At 33.9% G+C, this 17808-nt stretch overlaps 1 protein-coding gene across 1 annotated transcript in view; it reads right to left on the bottom strand.

Moving 5' to 3' along the window:
• The window catches only part of LOC123547548 (protein FAM184A-like), a 39061-nt gene extending 26567 nt beyond the window's left edge, over positions 1–12494 (bottom strand). The window contains 3 exon segments of the mRNA XM_053551822.1: positions 299–319; positions 321–1172; positions 12157–12494. Of these exon segments, the coding sequence (XP_053407797.1) occupies positions 299–319; positions 321–1172; positions 12157–12297 (1014 nt within the window). The 5' untranslated portion in view covers positions 12298–12494.
• Positions 12495–17808: the final 5314 nt, after the last annotated feature.

Genomic DNA, 17808 nt, shown 5'->3' on the forward strand with positions numbered 1-17808 from the left:
AAAATTTACTATCATAAAAGGCAGCTAACTGACAACACTGTACCCACATTATATATTCTCCAAGACTGTTTAATTTTCTGATACGTGTAGAAAAAAAAATGTATCCACTTCCATGCACTAAGTTTTTAATCAGACAGTCAAAAGGTAAATAGCATTAAAATAATTTTTCATAAAGGAAATAGAACTATTAGAATCACTGAACATAGTCAGAACAAACATAGCTCTAGCCACATTGTAAAAAATTAGCTGCTAAACATGTTTTCTATATTTAACAGAGTTGACAGTGCACAAACCTTACCTGTTTCAACAAATCATGTGAAACTACCATCCTTTTCTTGTAGATTTCTTTCTAATCCTGTAAGTGTTTCTTTCAATTTTTCTACTTCATCTTCTTTATCTGTTAACTGACTAAGTACACTGTTAATTTGTTTTTTAAGTTCAGCCTCCTGGGCTGCAAAGTCTTTGCTAAGTTTTTCTTTCTCTGCCTGTAACATTCTGTTTGCCTCCTCTGAGGAAATATTATTCATTTTCATAACTGCTTCTAATTCCTTTTCATAGAATAACCTAGCCTTTTCTAGCTTGGCTTCATACTCCTCTTTCATTTGAGTTTTTTGCTCTTCCATTTCTTTAAACTTTGCATGCAATGATTCTAACTCTGCTTTATATTTGTCTTCTACTTTTTTAACTTCATTTAACCAGTCGTTGCTTTGATCTCTACTAAGATTTCGGACTTCTTCAATCTCACTTTCATGACTAATTTTAAGTTCTCTTATTTTCCTTTCATTTTCTTCACTTACACCATCTTTCCAAGCTTCAAACTGTCTTAATTTTTCCTCAAAATCTTTTTTCGTATGAAGGACATCTTGAGAAAGTTCGAGCATTTTTTGAGCATGTTCTGCTTTAAGTCTCATTTCTCTTTCTTCAGCCTCTCTTTTAAATGAATCAAACTGGTTTAAATGCCTGCTCTTTAGAGATTCATGCTCACGTAAACTGGTCTCTAGCTGCTCTAGCCTGTTGTTCTGTGACATCTCCGCATTTATCTTTTCCTTATATTGGGTGATCTTTTCCTTCGTTTCTCTGAGCAGCTGCTGCATCTCCTCCTCATGCTGCTCTTTGATCTGTTGGACCACTGCTTCGTGCTCATCATTTTTAGTATTTAGTGCATAGATTACCTGCAAGTAAACAGCAATAAACTTCTAAAAATTCTTATCAAATACTTCATATACAGTTACTAAGCCTGAGACCTATAAATTAAACATTTTTTTCTAAATTTAACTTTTAAGTCTTTCTTTAGTTTGAAATTGCAATAAAAAGAAATTTAAAGTGTTTTTTCTTTGTTTTATGAACGTTTTATTTTACAATAAAAAAAATTTTAGTCAATAGAATATTTAGAAAAATTTCAAACTGAAACGTGATATTGCATCATACACATTAAAATATCTATTTAAACAAAACTGGTATGTCTATTTCAATATCTAATATCAACAGCTATAGTTAAGAAAAGAAAGGATAATGTTAATGTTGATCTAGAGACATGTCCCTTTAATTACATTTTATGATAGTCAATAAATTAAGGCAGGAAAACTTATTAAAAATAACACACCAATTTATTAAACCAGTCCATGACTGTGTCTTAACTGCTAGTTACAGAGGTTGTAACTTTATATGTTTATGTGCTTGCATAGTAAATCCAGATACATAACTATTACTGTCTGCCAAAACTGCCCTATAACTTTTAATTGAATTGCTTGGTACAATTAAGTCTACACTTTTAAAACATGTAAGTTACAGTTGGACATGTAAGACTTATAATGTTTTGTGGAATTCATTTGTGAATTTAATTAAGTTAGAAAAAACAAGGCACATTTTCTGGTCATTTTATACATTAGAAATCTGTGTGATCATACTTTTTCTACCAAGTTTCTGAAAATGGTTCAAAACTGAAAAATATACTTCCAAAGACAAAGATTTTTGGAGGGTAGAGGGGGATTTTTCATCTCTTTTTTTTCATAGTGAATTTTATAAACAAACAGTTACTTAAACTGCTTTTTAAACATTTTAATTTGTTTTTAATTTTCAAAGAGTTTGTCTACACACTCACTGATCATTCTTAAACATTCTAAGAATTTAAATAATTGCAAGATTACGATACAGATAATTATGTTTTTATTTAATCTGCGGCATAGAATTTTCTAAAATATGGTCTGAGTCATCCTAAAACATGGTCTAGATAGATCGTCCTTTTCATGGTCCATTTAGTCCCCCCAGCATGTGTGTTGTCCATGTGTCCATGCATGGAAGTGATAAATCTAATAAATCAAAGAATGTGTCTAGGGGTATGGACCAATATTTTTAGAATCTGATTCTTCAGGCATAGATCTTTACCTCTAGAAGGCCCGTTAGAAATTGTCGATGTCTAGGAGCAAGAACCTCATTTTTCCAGATATTGTGGGTTATTTAGTATTTAATGCATATTTAATCTTGTTGCAAATGAAATGACAAATAAGATCTAATAAATAGTAACATGAAACTTTAATCTTAATGGTTCAAAGATACCAACATTCACTCGATTGTTTATATTTTCTTTCAAAATGTAAAAAAAAACGTGTGACATCAAATAAATATACTATTCCGTGCCCATTTAGTTCACAGGTGGCAGTAACGTACCTAGGACACAGTATGGGTCCATGAGCCATATGCACTTAAATTTATTACAATTATAATGTTTTCTTAGGAAAACATTATAACTTTTTTGTCATTTTTTTCCAAAGAAAACATTATAATTGTAATAAATTTAAGTGCATATGGCTCATGGACCCATACTGTATCCTAGGTACGTTACTGCCACCTGTGATTTAGTTTACTGTAAAATAAACCATTGATAGAATTAATGATTAACACGAGTATCAAACTCTTAAATAAATTATATATCTGCAATTCAGTAGAGTTCAAGTGAGTAAGTTAGATTTTACGGCGAATTGACACAAAAACGGCCATATTATATCCGAACACAATCGTTTTGAAAACTTAGGTAGAGTAAACAGTAGAAGAAACAAAAACCTAAATAAATTGATAAAAAGAAACTTTACTGTATAAAATTGCAGCACCAGCACCCATTTATTCATTTTATGTTGTTAATATTGAACAATAAACTAATCAGCACGGAACAATTTGCTATATAATCAATTAACAGACATGAGTTGAAGGAACTGTTTGTGATATCTTCTGTTGCATCTTGCGTGGGTCAATCAACTACTGTGTGGAAAACATAAATACCCCAATCTTTCAGTCTAAAATACAACCCTAAATAAAATCATCTAAAAAAAAGATTTGTCATAACATAATATGTAATCAATTTGTGCCAGTTCAATTCCTTGTGATATATTATTTAGATTTCACAAGAACTGAATACAATCAAGTGAGAGCTGACAGTATCTTTGAACCATTAAAATTCAATAAGGTGCATGAATACTGATTAAATCTTACTTGATACTTCATTTCCAACAACATTTAAGATGTAAGTAACCCACACCTGGTAAAAGGATGTCCGTACTTCTAGACAATTCCTAACAGGCTTATCTAGAGGTTCTGATCCATAGATCTAGGATCAGATTCTTATAGTATGTGGTACAATTCAAAAATAAGAAAAAACAAAAACAAAAAACAAAGAAAGAGACTGAAAGTCCGGTAATGAATATACATGTACTATTATGTACTGTAATACCAGTGTATAAGGTAATTGCTGGTAAAAGTTATGATTATAGTTGTCCCTAAGTTGCTGTTTTTGCGGGTTTTTTTGTAAATATTTTACTTATTATTAGCACTCACTCGGGTTTGAGGCATAATTATATTGAATATGAAATTTTAACAGCGATTTCCGGACCATTAGTCACCATTATTTATTTACTTTTAAAAGCAGTAAAATGAATTCAACAATTCATGAGCACAATTCATGTCTTAAATACAAAAGAAAGCATTAAGTTTATCATCTAAATTCTGTCTCGAGAAAAATAGGGTAACCGACCACTTGAAAGTGTGACTGCCAAAACTAGTCACGAGTGTTGATCTTGTTCAGTCAGGGGTGTAACCTATTTCAGTTACTTTTTCAACATAATTCAAGCATTTTATAACCTGTATTAGTTATAAAATATAGTTAACTCAGGTAAGTTATTAAAAAAAGTCTTTTTGCTGTTCTCACAAAGTGACCTTTAAAGTGAAATTAGTAGCAAACTGTGGTTAATCCAATTCTCTTTTAATCTGATCATGACCTGATAAGCATAATGGGATGTTAAGAGTTTTATAGCTTTAAAACTTTTGCGTAAAACTTTATCAGCCTTGCGTAAAATTTTTTACTGCATAGCTGGAAAGATAAAAGTTCAAGGATTCAGGAAATAATTGCATTAGTCTCATTCAAAATGAGGAATTGGCACAGGAGGGCTTTGTAATATGTAATAGTTATAGTATGTGTGAGAGTGTGTTACCAGGATATATCAGAGCTAGGGGTACATCGAGGGTATTTTTCTCTGCACATATCGTCGAGGCCGGTAGGCCGAGACAGATATGTGAAGAGAAAAATAACGAGATGTACCCCTAGCTCTGATATATCCTGGTAACACACGAGCACTACATATTATAACTGTTTTATCGCATAGTTTATCATTAAAATTTATATATTATTTTCATTTAAATTTGTTTATTATTATTTTTACTATTTTGATTCCCTTTCCGCGCCTCGCTGACTGAAACACTAAAACTTCTGTTTTAGAAAATGTGTTCCCCAGATAAAAGTACCCAACAAATTTCTGCATTGGTTTTTAAAAATTGCATTTCATTGGCCAGACATATTGTAAAACTTGTTGTTTTGTTTGTAAAAAAGATCAGAGAAAAAGAAACATTTGAGAAATCTCAGAATTTCATATATTTCATGTATTTCTGAATTTGGCAATAACTATCAAGTTTTTGAAATATTCTAGTTTATTTATTCTTTTACTTTATAAATGTAGGTGTTTGTGACAATTCTTTCTCTGTGAACTGTAAATTGGAGCTAAAATCATCTTTTCTTTGAAAGGAAAAAATTATACTCCCTTGATAGGACCTCAATAGAGAAAAAGTGTTCCGATATATATCGGAACAGTTTTACTGTGCTGATATATATCGGAACACTTTTTTTCTTATGAAACTCCATAGAGATTTCCGTGTTGATATATATCGCAACAGTTTTGCAAGTTATCAGCACAGTTTTGTAGTAATAATGTGTGTTACTATGTATAACATGCTGCAAAGATCAAAGGAAAATTGCCGCACTATGCGATAATTTATGATAACTGAAACAAGTTATGAAAGTATAAGCAATAACTCAAATGGGTTATAAACTGCGATAACTTGAAACAGTTACACCACTGACTGCTGTTAGTCCAAATAATAGGATGTTTCGGGACAGAGTGATAACTTTTGACTGTCGCTGTCTCTGTACCATCCAAACTTATTTCTGTTAGGAAATCCCAAATGATATCCATTAAGAACGTTTTCTGATACATGTATTGTACAAAGTATTTGTAATGATTGCATCTCTGAAAATGAATTTATGTTGACATTAAAGCATAAACTTGCCTTGCTGACATTTTATGAATGTATATTTTGTGTTTTGTTTCTGCAATTAAGTGAAATCAGCAGTCTGCTGTTTATTGAAACCGGTGTTAGGGTAGATATCTCCTCGCACCCGTGTCAAATTATATTTACGAAGATTTAAGTCTCTTATTTAAAATTATGAATTAAATTCAACCCATTTGAAGTTTCTACATAAATATTAATGTTTAATTTATTTTATAATGCGTTGAGTAAGTCTGACCAGTATATAAATACGACTTTTTTGGATTTTTTAATGTCTTAGTTTTCCTAACAGTAAAATACAGATACCGGTAAGGCTTTGAGGGATAAAAAATGATCTCAACTTGCAATCCCTTGAACAACACCGTATTAAAAATTCGCTTATTATATTTTTTAAAATAAGGTACAGTCTTATTGCAGTTGACCATAACCACCTCACACCTACAAGGAACCTGAACTACTTGATCACACACGCAATAACATTCTAACTCTTTTTTGCCAAGAACAATATTATTTGTTCCTGGAATGATCTCCCCCTACACATACAGTCCAGGCCCAGTTTGGTTATATTCACTGAGAGGCTGGCAACTGTAACCTAGCTCCTAATTTATTATATATCGTTGAGTGTCCATCATTCGTCACTGGCCTTCATTGTTTTTCATGTAGTCTCGCGAGATTTTACAGGTACACGTGACCATTCATGGGAAAATATTTTACAACCGTAAAAGTAAATGTAAAATGAAACAACAGCATCAAAATGTGCAAATAACAGGTAAAGTTTTCTCTACCTTCTCAGAAAATGTAGAAAAGTAATATTTTACCTGTCTGCCGACAGCTTTTTCTATTTAAATCCAATTTTTATGGAAGTTTTGTCCTAAAAATAAATTTGACAGTTCGTCTGCTTTTGTTTACAAATTTAGAAAGCCATGTGACCGAAAATTTCTGTCTCCTGAGTCCTGTGGTGTGACGTCACAGGAAGTGGTGGGGTAACGACCTTGCGACCAAAATGTGACAGATATTTTCTGAAGAGTGTTGTTTTTTAACGGAATGGGGACAATTTATTTTAGATGGTTTGCAGCTAAAACTTGCTAGATTTATTTATTAAAGGCTATTACAGGGATCACTTTTGGCAGCGATTTCGCGATATTCTCGCATTATTTTGGTGAAAATCGCATAAATTTTGCTCAAATGCGTTTAAAAATCGCATCCGCGTGGCCGTAGATCTTTTGCCGAAATTGCAACTTTTCGCTGCAATGCAGTCTTGCCGTTACTTAATTTTCGTATGACGTTCATTTAGGCGCTTGAATTTCGCTTTTATCACCATAGAGCGTCCGATGATTATGACTACCAGACAAAAATAATCTGTTTTCGCGATGTTTCAAAATACCACTGAAACAGAAATTTAAGCATTTGGAAGGCCAAACTTTCTGCCTCCATTCGTGCGGATGAATAGCGATGAAAATAACAAGATGGTGGAGAAACCCCCGGTGAAGTCCCTTCATAAAAAACGCTGAACGCCCGAATTTCCAAACGAAATGGTTGAGGGTAGGGTTATAAATAAGTTTGACTTTAAAATTGTTTTGACCTAATGGAAGTGTATCAAGTCCAGAAAGATTAAAACATAACTGAACTTCAACTTTGACAAAGCAGCTTTGAAGTAAAATCATTAGGGGAAAAATGCATGTGGACCCAAGACTTGGTTACAACTTTCATCAACTTTTCATCAAACTATTCAGCAATTCCTGGCACTGAATTTTAGAGTTGTAAAAGGTGTCTCTGAAAGGAACTGTTTTGTTTATTTACAAGATAATTGTTCTTACAAATGAACAGATGTTTGCTTTTCAGAGAAGTGAGTGTAATAAAAGCTGTCCGCCGATGTAAAATCCCATTATTGATCAGGTCGGATATCCGGGCACTTCACCGATAACGTTGCGTAGCAACAAGAGCGAGGTGAAAGTAGACGCCATTTTGTAAAGTGAAAGCATTGTGTGTATCACGGGTGATCATTGTTTTTATTAATTTAAAGTGATTGAATGGAAAAATAAAAAGATGCCAAAAATTTACAATGTTACAGAATGCACCTATAATCATTTGTGAGAGAGAAACCTATCGTTCTTTTAGTTTCCTGACGTGAAATTGAACAATGCATCGCCGATTTAAATGGAGTCGTGCATGCGGCAGACAAAATCCTGACGGCTCTGAATGGATACCAACTGCAAAGTATATTTACATTTGCAGTCAGCACTTCCGTAGTTTTTATTATAAATTTATTTAATTCATGCCGTAATAATCGCAAGAAATCCGAGCCCCTTACAGTTTAAGGACGTGAAAATAAACTGGGTAAATGGGTCTCTCTCTCCATTCCAGTCGTTCTGTAGATGGCCTCCAATTATAAAATCTCAATTAATATTTTTTCATAAACCTTTTTGTCTTAAATACATTTCCAGCAATTTCATGTTTGTTTTTTAATAAATAGGCCTATTGTTTGTCAATATTTTTCTTCTTTCACTTAATTCATTTTTGATAAAATTATTTCTAAACACTCCCTGTCAACTCTGGACTAGGTCTAATTTGGACTTGTGAAATGTGTTACTAGATAATAATTGTAAAGGTTGATTCATTAACATTAACTGTCATTCTATCAACACCTTCAATGTGGGATTTAATTAGCAGGTATCGTAATATTAACACCTATATTTAACCAGAAAAATGTGTGATGAATAATGGAGAGAGGATTATTCTAATAATTTCTTCAGCATTTCATAGGATAAAACAAAACAATTATGTATATAAATTTCATTTATTATAAAATCAGTTTTTTTTTTCAATGTGACAATCTTAAAAAAAAATATAGATCTAGATATGAAAATATAAAGTATACATATATCTCTACAACATGAACAGCTAGTTTGTCTTAATTCATAAGTGAAGAGTCTTGAAAAAGTCGTTCCGACTTCATCTCAGTTTTGTTATATTTTCTGGTCCTTTAAATTTGGGATCATTGATTTCAACTCATTTGAATTTGAACACCGCTTTAAAAGCCGGTGCTAGGGAGCGCGGGCAGTGTTGCATTTTCCATTAATGCTCATGAACAGATTCAATCAAACCCAGTCTGCAATTTTCACTGTTTGCATTGTTCTCGGTGCTTCCGGGGGATCTACTTTTCAAATTATATTAGACATTCACAGTATAAAAATCATAAGTCACAGGGATCACTATGGAGACGAGTAGTAAGTATGTGGCAGGTTGGTAAAATCCAGTTCTGACCGGTTCTGTCCAGATCCTGGATGCCCATCACTAATCAAAGAGACTGATTTCCTGTTCCTATCCCTTTGATGTACACTATGCCTCCAGGGACTTATGTTATTTGGACACTTGGCAGGTGGATGCACATTTTTTGTTATTTGCATAACAAAATACCTTAAAGAGATTAATGACACCATAGTGATAAACCCCTTATTACATAATACAAAAATTGTATAATCCATCCATTGTTTTATGTAAAAAATTGAGTTCCAAAATATTTCATTCAAATAGAATCTGTTTTTTTAAAGGGACAATATTTTTGGAATATATACAAAAGAAAATAGATATAAAATATAAATGTCACATTCATTTTTAGGATTCTCACACAATGTATATGTACATAGATATAACTTATATATTACGCAAAATGGAATCTTGCCATCCGAAGGGCCGAAGAACTGGCAGTACACAACATGTCACTTCTGCCACCAGAGTTTAGACACGTTAATAAATCGATAATTTCCAGTAAAATTAGAGAAAAAAATGAACAGGGAATAAAAAAAACACAAATAAAACTATATTATGATCTATTTTATTGAAAAACAACATCGCCGAAAACTTGACAATACATAACATATGTCACTTCTACTAGACCATTATTGACACGCTAATAAATCAATAATTTCCCGTAAAACTAGAAAAACCTTTCAGGAATACATTATAAATGGACAGGGAAAAATAAAAATTAAGAAATAAAAATGTATTATGATATATTTTATTCGAAAACAACATCGCGACCCGTACCGCTACTATAATCGCTACGGGTTGCTACGTGATACTTTCACCTTGCTGTATCTCGGATTTATCGGTTGCTAGGAAGTGACGTCACGCCGACCTGATCAATAAAAAGAAAAAATCCCATTCATTTTGTCAAAAATCTCATTGACTCAAGGCAAATGGGAATTAATCTCATAATAGTATCTGCCAAAAGTGATCCCTGCTATTAACTACTTGTAAGTGCTTAATTTACCTTAAAGTTCAATTATCATTTTTCTATTCATCTGTAAATGCTTTGGGTAACGAATGATGGACACTCGAGGATATGTTTTTATCTTAGATTAATTGTACGTAGTTCTTTTAAACTTTGCACCTAATGAGCTTGTTCATCTTTTAACAGTCTGTCCCAGACAAAGTGCATCCCAGTTATAATCAGAATAGATTGTTGATGGGCAGTACATATTAGATGTAGATGTAAAATATCAGATCATAAAATCAGGCCTCCTAGCAGGCCTGAACAAAAATAAAGGTTTTTATAAAGGCTCCAATCTATGGAAATACAGGCCTTTTAGTGTAAAATATTAAAAAATAAAGAGTAAATAAAGGCTATTTTTGTTGGAATTCTCATTGAAAACACATAATATATAATTATAGGTATTTACTAAAAAAAGTTAATTTATATATGGAAACCCACACTCTAAAACCAGATATCAGAAATAGGCATGTTTGATATTATTTCATACTGTTTGAATTATACATTATGATTGATATACATACCTAACTTAATGGGTATACCTACTTTCACGGCACATTTATATCACCTTTTTTGTATATGGTTCCTGTTTTTTATACATTGTACAGGCTTTCAAACACTATTTGGCAAAACATTAGGGCTAAAATTAGGGCTGTTTTTGCCAAAAATTAGGGCTATTTTTGCCAAAAAATAAGGGCTAAATTAGGACTAAATGCCCACAGGTCAACATGTCAAGCCCGTCCTTTTATATATTGTTGCTTTTTGCAGGTGCACCATTCTAGAACAAATGTGTCTCCAACATAAGTTTTTGATATACAGGTATGAAATGGTGGACACTGGTACCTTTATTTGTTTACATATTGAGGTACTGGAGGGGTACTTCTCACAATTGGCGGGAGGGGGTTAGGGGCTCTCCCCTGGAAAATTTTAAAATACAGGTATGAAATAGTGGGTGCTTGTGACAATTTGTGTATTTTTTGTTCTAAATTTTGAGGCATAGGAGGGTGTAGCCCCCAAATTTTAGGGAGGTAAGGATGCTGCCACCCTCTGAAAAAATTTAAAATACAGGTATAAAATGCTTGATTGTAGTGCATGTTTTGGTCTAATTTTGGATGTGTGGTAGAGGGTATCCCTGTAGTTTTAGGAGGGTCAAGGGAGTCCTCCTCTGGAAATGTTTTGAAATGTAGATATCAATGGTGGCCTCTGGGTAACTTATATAAATTTTGAGGTACTGAAGAGGCAATCCCCTCATTGGAAGGGGGGTCAGGGGGTCCTCCCCCTGGAAAATTTTGTAATAGAGAAATGGAATGGTGGCTTCTGGTGCGTTTTTGGGCCTAATTTTGAGAAAATATTTATTCCTTGCCAAAATAGTTGAGACAAACTTTGATGAGCCAAATGGGGGCACAGGCCTCCTGGGCCCAGCCATGGATCTAGGCCTGATCACTCAATGAAATAAATCTATGTTTCATGAAGATGCCTAGGAACTCATGGAAACTGATAGAAGCAATCTCTGAAAATGAAGCTTGAAGAAAATAAACTTCAATAAATTAATTGGATCATTATATGCATGACTTTGTGCAAAGACAAATTTAAGTTCAGACAGATATTACAAAAAATTAGGGACAATTGAAAAAAAAAATAAGGGCTTTTTTTTAGGAATTTGGCCCTTTTGAGCATTGTTTTAGGATTTTAGGGAGACCTAAAAAAAATTAAGAATTTTTAGGAATTTTAGGGCCACTTGAAAGCCTGAATTTGTAGTGTCTACATCAACTTTGCTCAGAATGCTGTATCTTCACCAGACCTTGTCCAGTGTTACCATAGTGTAAACATCATGTCACCAGACCATTTCAAGCATTCAGCTCCATGGTACCTTATGCTGAATACATGGAACACCTATGGTCTGGTGAACACTACTGCAAACATCTACATGTATGTGGTCTGGTGAACACAACAGCATTCTGAAAAACTCAAGATGAAAGATACACAAGCAGTATCCTAATAACAACACTTAAAAGGGAGGGAAATACAGCAGTATAACTATTACTTGCTTTCAACTGGCACGGCAAGCAGTCTGAACAAAAATATAGGTTTTGAGTGAAAATTACAGGCTATTTGGCCGTTTTAAAGGTTTTTTCAGAAGATTTAAAGGTTTTAAAGGTTTGCTCTGAAATTAAAGGTTTTTAAAGGTTTTAAAGGTTTCACTAGGAGGCCTGTAAAATAAGTCATCCCGATAACTTTGGATAAGCCAAAAGTAAGGCTATGGTCTTGTATACCTTTGTCAGCTGTGCTATCTTCTTTGACATCTTAAGATGCATATCTTGCGTGACTTCCATGTCGTTGCTTGGGTTCTGTGGCAATGTACCATACTTCCCATTCTGATAATAATTAAATGACATTTTGGCACTGGCCGCCATGTTTGTTTTGGTTCTGTTTTATGGTGCACGTTATTTCAGATGTACAGTTAAAAAACCATATAGTATACATATTATTTCAACATAACCGACATAAAAATGATAAATATATATTATGACTACTCCAAAATCTTTTCAAAACACATTTTTGAAATGTCAATAACAAAAAAATCTCGGTAAGTTTACATGTTTCCTTGACGCGACGGACACTAACTCTTGTAAACCCAACACGAATAGTTGCAGAAAAACGTTATCGACTCAATTTCCGTACCGTACCGTACATATGAAGGTTTCAAATTCAAATAATTCTTTTATTTACAAGAAAATGGACGAATAATGATGAATATAAACAGTATTTTCCTTGAAGGTATCAAGGACTTGTTTTTATTCCAACACGTTATAAAGCCAACAAGATACAGAGACGGCAATGAACCATCAGTATTAGATCTCATATTCACAAATGAAGAAAATATGGTTGAAAATGTAGATTATTTGCCTGGTCTAGGCAAAAGCGATCACGTGCTACTGTCCTTCAACTTTGTATGTTATTACCAAACCAAAGTAAATAACTTACCAAGATATCTATATCACAAAGGGGATTATATCGCTATGAATGAAGATTTAAAGAATATTGACTTGACTGGACTGGACTGCAACTGGAGACACGGGGGTTGAGATGTTGTGGGGAGGATTTGCTGAAAACATATCCCAATTAATTGAAAAACATATACCAAGACGCATTTCGAACTCAGATCATCGCAACCCATATGTAGACAGAGGCGCAGCTGAAGCAATAAAAGTAAAAAGACAGAAATGGACAAAATATATGAACTGTAAAAACCAAAATAGATATAATGAATATAAACTAGCAAGAAATAAAGTGGTGTATGAGTTAAGGAGGTCTAAGTATGAATATGAGAAAAACATAGCACAAAACGTTGGCAATAGCACTAAGATGTTCTGGAAATATGTTAGATCCAATACCAAAACCAGTGCCCAAGTAAATAGTATCATAAAGGAAGATAATAACTTATCAACAGACGACCAAGAAATAGCAAATACATTAAATAACCACATTATTAGTGTCTTTACCACTGAAAATATAAATGATATGTCAGTTATGGAAGAAAAAAATATTGAAAACACACTGTCTGATATATATGGTGCTCAAATCCTTAAAGGAAATAAATCCAACAAAAGCCCAGGGGCCTGATGGAATTCACCCCAAAATATTAAATGAATGTAAGATGACTGTAATTAAACCACTAAAAATGATATTTAATTCATCACTACAGGAAGGTAAATTACCAGCTTCGTGGAAGACAGCCAATGTCTCTGCCATATTCAAATCTGGGTCAAGAAATAAACCAGAAAATTATCGTCCTATTAGCGTCACTTCTATCTGCTGTCGGGCTATGGAAAGGATAATCCGAAACGCTGTTGTGGAGCACTTGGAAAACAATGGGATTCTTACCAAACAACAACATGGTTTTAGGAAAAATAATTCTTGTACCACACAACTCTTGGAGTGCAATGAAGATTGGAGTAGAGCCATCGATGAAAAAAGGAATGTAAATATAACATACTTAGATTTTAAAGCTGCGTTTGATAAAGTGCCTCACAAAAGACTTCTTTTAAAAGTTTAGAACTGTGGTATTAGAGGTAACATATACAAATGGATTGACAATTTCTTATGTGGCCGACAACAGAGAGTGATAGTGAATGGTAAAAGTTCGCCGTGGAAACCAGTACATAGTGGGGTACCACAAGGTAGTGTGCTTGGTCTTGTCCTTTTTCTAATCCACATCAACGATCTTCCTGAGGCAATGACTTGTACGGTGAAGCTGTTTGCTGACGATACAAAACTATACTCATTGATAATGGTCTTGAAGATGAGAACGTGCTGCAAGATAACATTTTTAATGCATGTGAGTGGGCAAAGAAATTGCAGATGGTCTTCAATACTAAAAAATGTAAGGTCTTAACAATTGGAAACGAACAGAGAACAGAATTCTTTATGAAAGATAATCAAGGTACAGTTACGAAAATCCAGCCAGTCTGTACAGAGAAAGATCTTGATGTAACATTTGACAAAAATCTGAAATTGATCATCACATCCATAACAAAGTGAAAATAGCTAACAGAAATTTAGGTTTGATTATGAAATTCTTCACATACATGTCTCGAGTTATGTTTATGAACTTGCATAAAGCACTCATACGGCCACATCTAGAGTATGCTTCCCCAGTCTGGTCCCCAAGACTGAAAAAGGATATCACTAGCATGGAAAATGTACAATGGTGAAATCATTAGTGGGCTAAAATTACACCGAAAGATTACGAACCTTAGGTCTACCCATACTAGAGTACAGAAGGGTAAGAGCCGATATGATACAATTGTACAAAATCTTAAATAAAATAGATCATGTTGAAAATAATGAAATGTTTATTCAAGTCGTCTCCAAGAATACTAGAGGTCATAATAAGAAATTATACAAAAAAAGGGCTCGTACAGAAACTCGGTTAAAATGTTTCAGTCTAAGGGTGGTTGATACATGGAACAACTTACCAGACCAAGTGGTAAGTGCACCCACTCTAAATTCCTTTAAGTCTAGACTTAACCAGTTTTGGGTTGTGGCAAATAAATTTTCGCCTAACTGTTATAGTTAAAGGGGTTAACTGGGTACTATAAGCCTCAATATAAGACAGCGTAACAGCGTAAGTAGTTTTAAACTATATGAACAGTGTTGTTTTAAGAAATATAGACAGTATGAAGCAGTGTACATACTTTTAAACTGTTGAGAATTGTGTTGATATAATAACTATAACTATAATATAAATGAAAAAGATACATAATAGTATGACGTGATCCACATGTAATAAAAGTAAAGAAACTATAATATAAAAGGAAAATAACAAAATACTATGTTGTAAACTACAAGAAGAAATACATATATATACACATATATATATTATGAACTGGAAGTGCCAAATACCATTTCGGGAAAACACATGCCAAAAGGACCTAAGAAACAACTGTTTATACAGCTCTCGCTGTACAGTTTCTACAATTACATGAACTACATGAAAGGCAAACATGTTTCACCACTTTTATCAAAATCTATTTTGTAAGCGTAATTTGAAGGTTGAATATATGTTTCAAAGTGATAGTAAAATTTATTTATAAAATCACTTAGATCTACATGCTGTACACAACACAATGGACTTGTCAAACAGGAAAAAGATACGACGTATATGTTATACTGCTAATGAAATAAATAATAAAACACTCTAGGAAACTACCCACATCCGTGTCTATCCGGTATCATAGCCGCTGTTTTGTTTACTTGCTACTGATAGGGAGTGGGGATATTGCAATCAACCCAGGTCCAGGGAAGTACCCATGCGGCTCCTGTTTTCAAGTGGCAGCCAAGACACATTGGGCTGTCTACTGCGAATGGTGCTACTACTGGTACCACATCAAATGTGCGAATATATCTCCAGGCGAATACACCACACTTGCTAAGCCTTACTTGCCATGGATATGCCAAAGCTGTTCCAAATTTCTCTTTTCAGACTCCTTTTTTAGCGAGATAAATGAAGCAAACAGTTCTTTTGAATCAAATGACCACAACTTTTTATACCCCCGAAGGGAGGCATATTATTTTTCAACTGTCCGTCCGTTCGTTAGTTTGTTCGTTCGTCACAACGTTAACTTTTTGCATGAATGCACTTTACTTGCGAACCACTGCACCCAGGACCTTCAGACTTCACATGCTAATAGTACTTATTGAGTGCACGACCCCTACTGACTTTGGGGTCACCAGGTCAAAGGTCAAGGTCATCAGGTCAAAGGCCAAGGCGCTGCGGGGGCATTTGTCACCATTAGTGACAGCTCTTGTTTGATGATTTATTTTTATTAAAAAGTCAACATCCAAACAGATTTGTATGTGCCTATCTAAATAATTATAAAGTCTATAATTATAAGAAATAAATTTGACTCAATCCAGAACCTTCTCTGTAAAAATATTGTAGATCTTCTGTTTATTGCAGAAACAAAACTAGATGAAAGTTTTGTAAATGCGCAATTCATGGTAGACATCTATCTTTTGGGAGAACTGATAGGACAGAATATGGAGGGGGTGTAATCAGGTATTGCGGGGGACAGGAAGTGTGGCCTAGAATTTTACAACACTGAATCAATATCTATCGAGATAAATATTCAAGGACAAAAATGGTTAATATGTGGGACAAATACCTCCAACGCTTTGTGATGATCTTTTTCAGAAAGACTTCTGCAGTACTGTGGATAAATGGTATGATAAATACGAAAATTGTGTACTAATTGGTGATTTAAACTATGATATGCTTCAACCTACACATTAGATAGGTAGGTAGGTAGGTAGGTCGGTAGGTCCGTCGGTCGGTCGATCGGTCAGTCAGTCGATCGAACTTTTATTCCACCGTAAGATGAGAAATATAAATACGATTTGCATACCATGAACAAATACATATATAAACACAAATAAGAACACATGCATACTGCACAAATATAAACAAAAAATAATAATACTAATTTCACAGTTATTTTACAATTTTCTCTAAACATATGGCCCTACACAGACACCCTATGTGGGAAAGCGAAAAGTATAGGGAATCTATTATATAAGGCCTGTTGAGTTTTACGCATAACCCTAGCAATTATTCTAATACAGAAAAATCTATGTCGAAAGCGAAAGGCATAGGGATTCTTTCACTGGTTGTAGGTGCAGATGGGAATTTCCGGCCTCGAGGGTAACTGTTTAGGCGGTAACGAGGTTCCTACCGAGTTACCGCCTAAACAGTTACCCGAGAGCCGGATATTCCCATCTGCACCTATAACCAGTGACAGAATCTTTTTCTTGCATACCGATATCAAGAAATAATAATAAAAATAAAATCAGTCGAACGGCTTTCTTTTTAGAACTATTTCTTATAGCAGCGTATTTTAACAAAGCGCGGGAAAGCAACGTCCGTAAACAGGAAAGACGTCATGACGTTTCAAAGACAAATAACAATGTTTAGTTCTGGTTTGTTTGATCTGTTGCAGAGTAACGTTATGGATTTTTGATAAAATAACGTGTTTTGAATCGAGAAATATACTATCAGGAATAAAGAGGAACTGTCAAGGTACTGGATTTTTATTCCGTTTTTCGAAATAAAATATAAATAACTACATAAATCTTCTACATATATGTAGTTCGTAATACGTCATTTAAAGCACGAGAGTCATCTTACACCCCGGGGTGTAAGATGGATTTTTCCAGCACCGGTAAAAATACCGGAAATCCCCGTCTGGTATGCAAGAAAAGCGCATCTCCTCCGACCGAAGCATGAAGAAATATGCAGATATCTCTTTGAGAAAATGAAAATTCTTATGCAGTTTCAAAGAATTCATTAGAGTTGCTGAGAAATACTCCGAAAAAGAAATGGCATGTTGAATAATCAAAGGCCAAATACTAAAAGAACATTCGTC

This window comes from Mercenaria mercenaria, chromosome 9, assembly GCF_021730395.1.
Source record: "Mercenaria mercenaria strain notata chromosome 9, MADL_Memer_1, whole genome shotgun sequence".
Classification (NCBI taxonomy): Eukaryota; Metazoa; Mollusca; class Bivalvia; order Venerida; family Veneridae; genus Mercenaria; species Mercenaria mercenaria.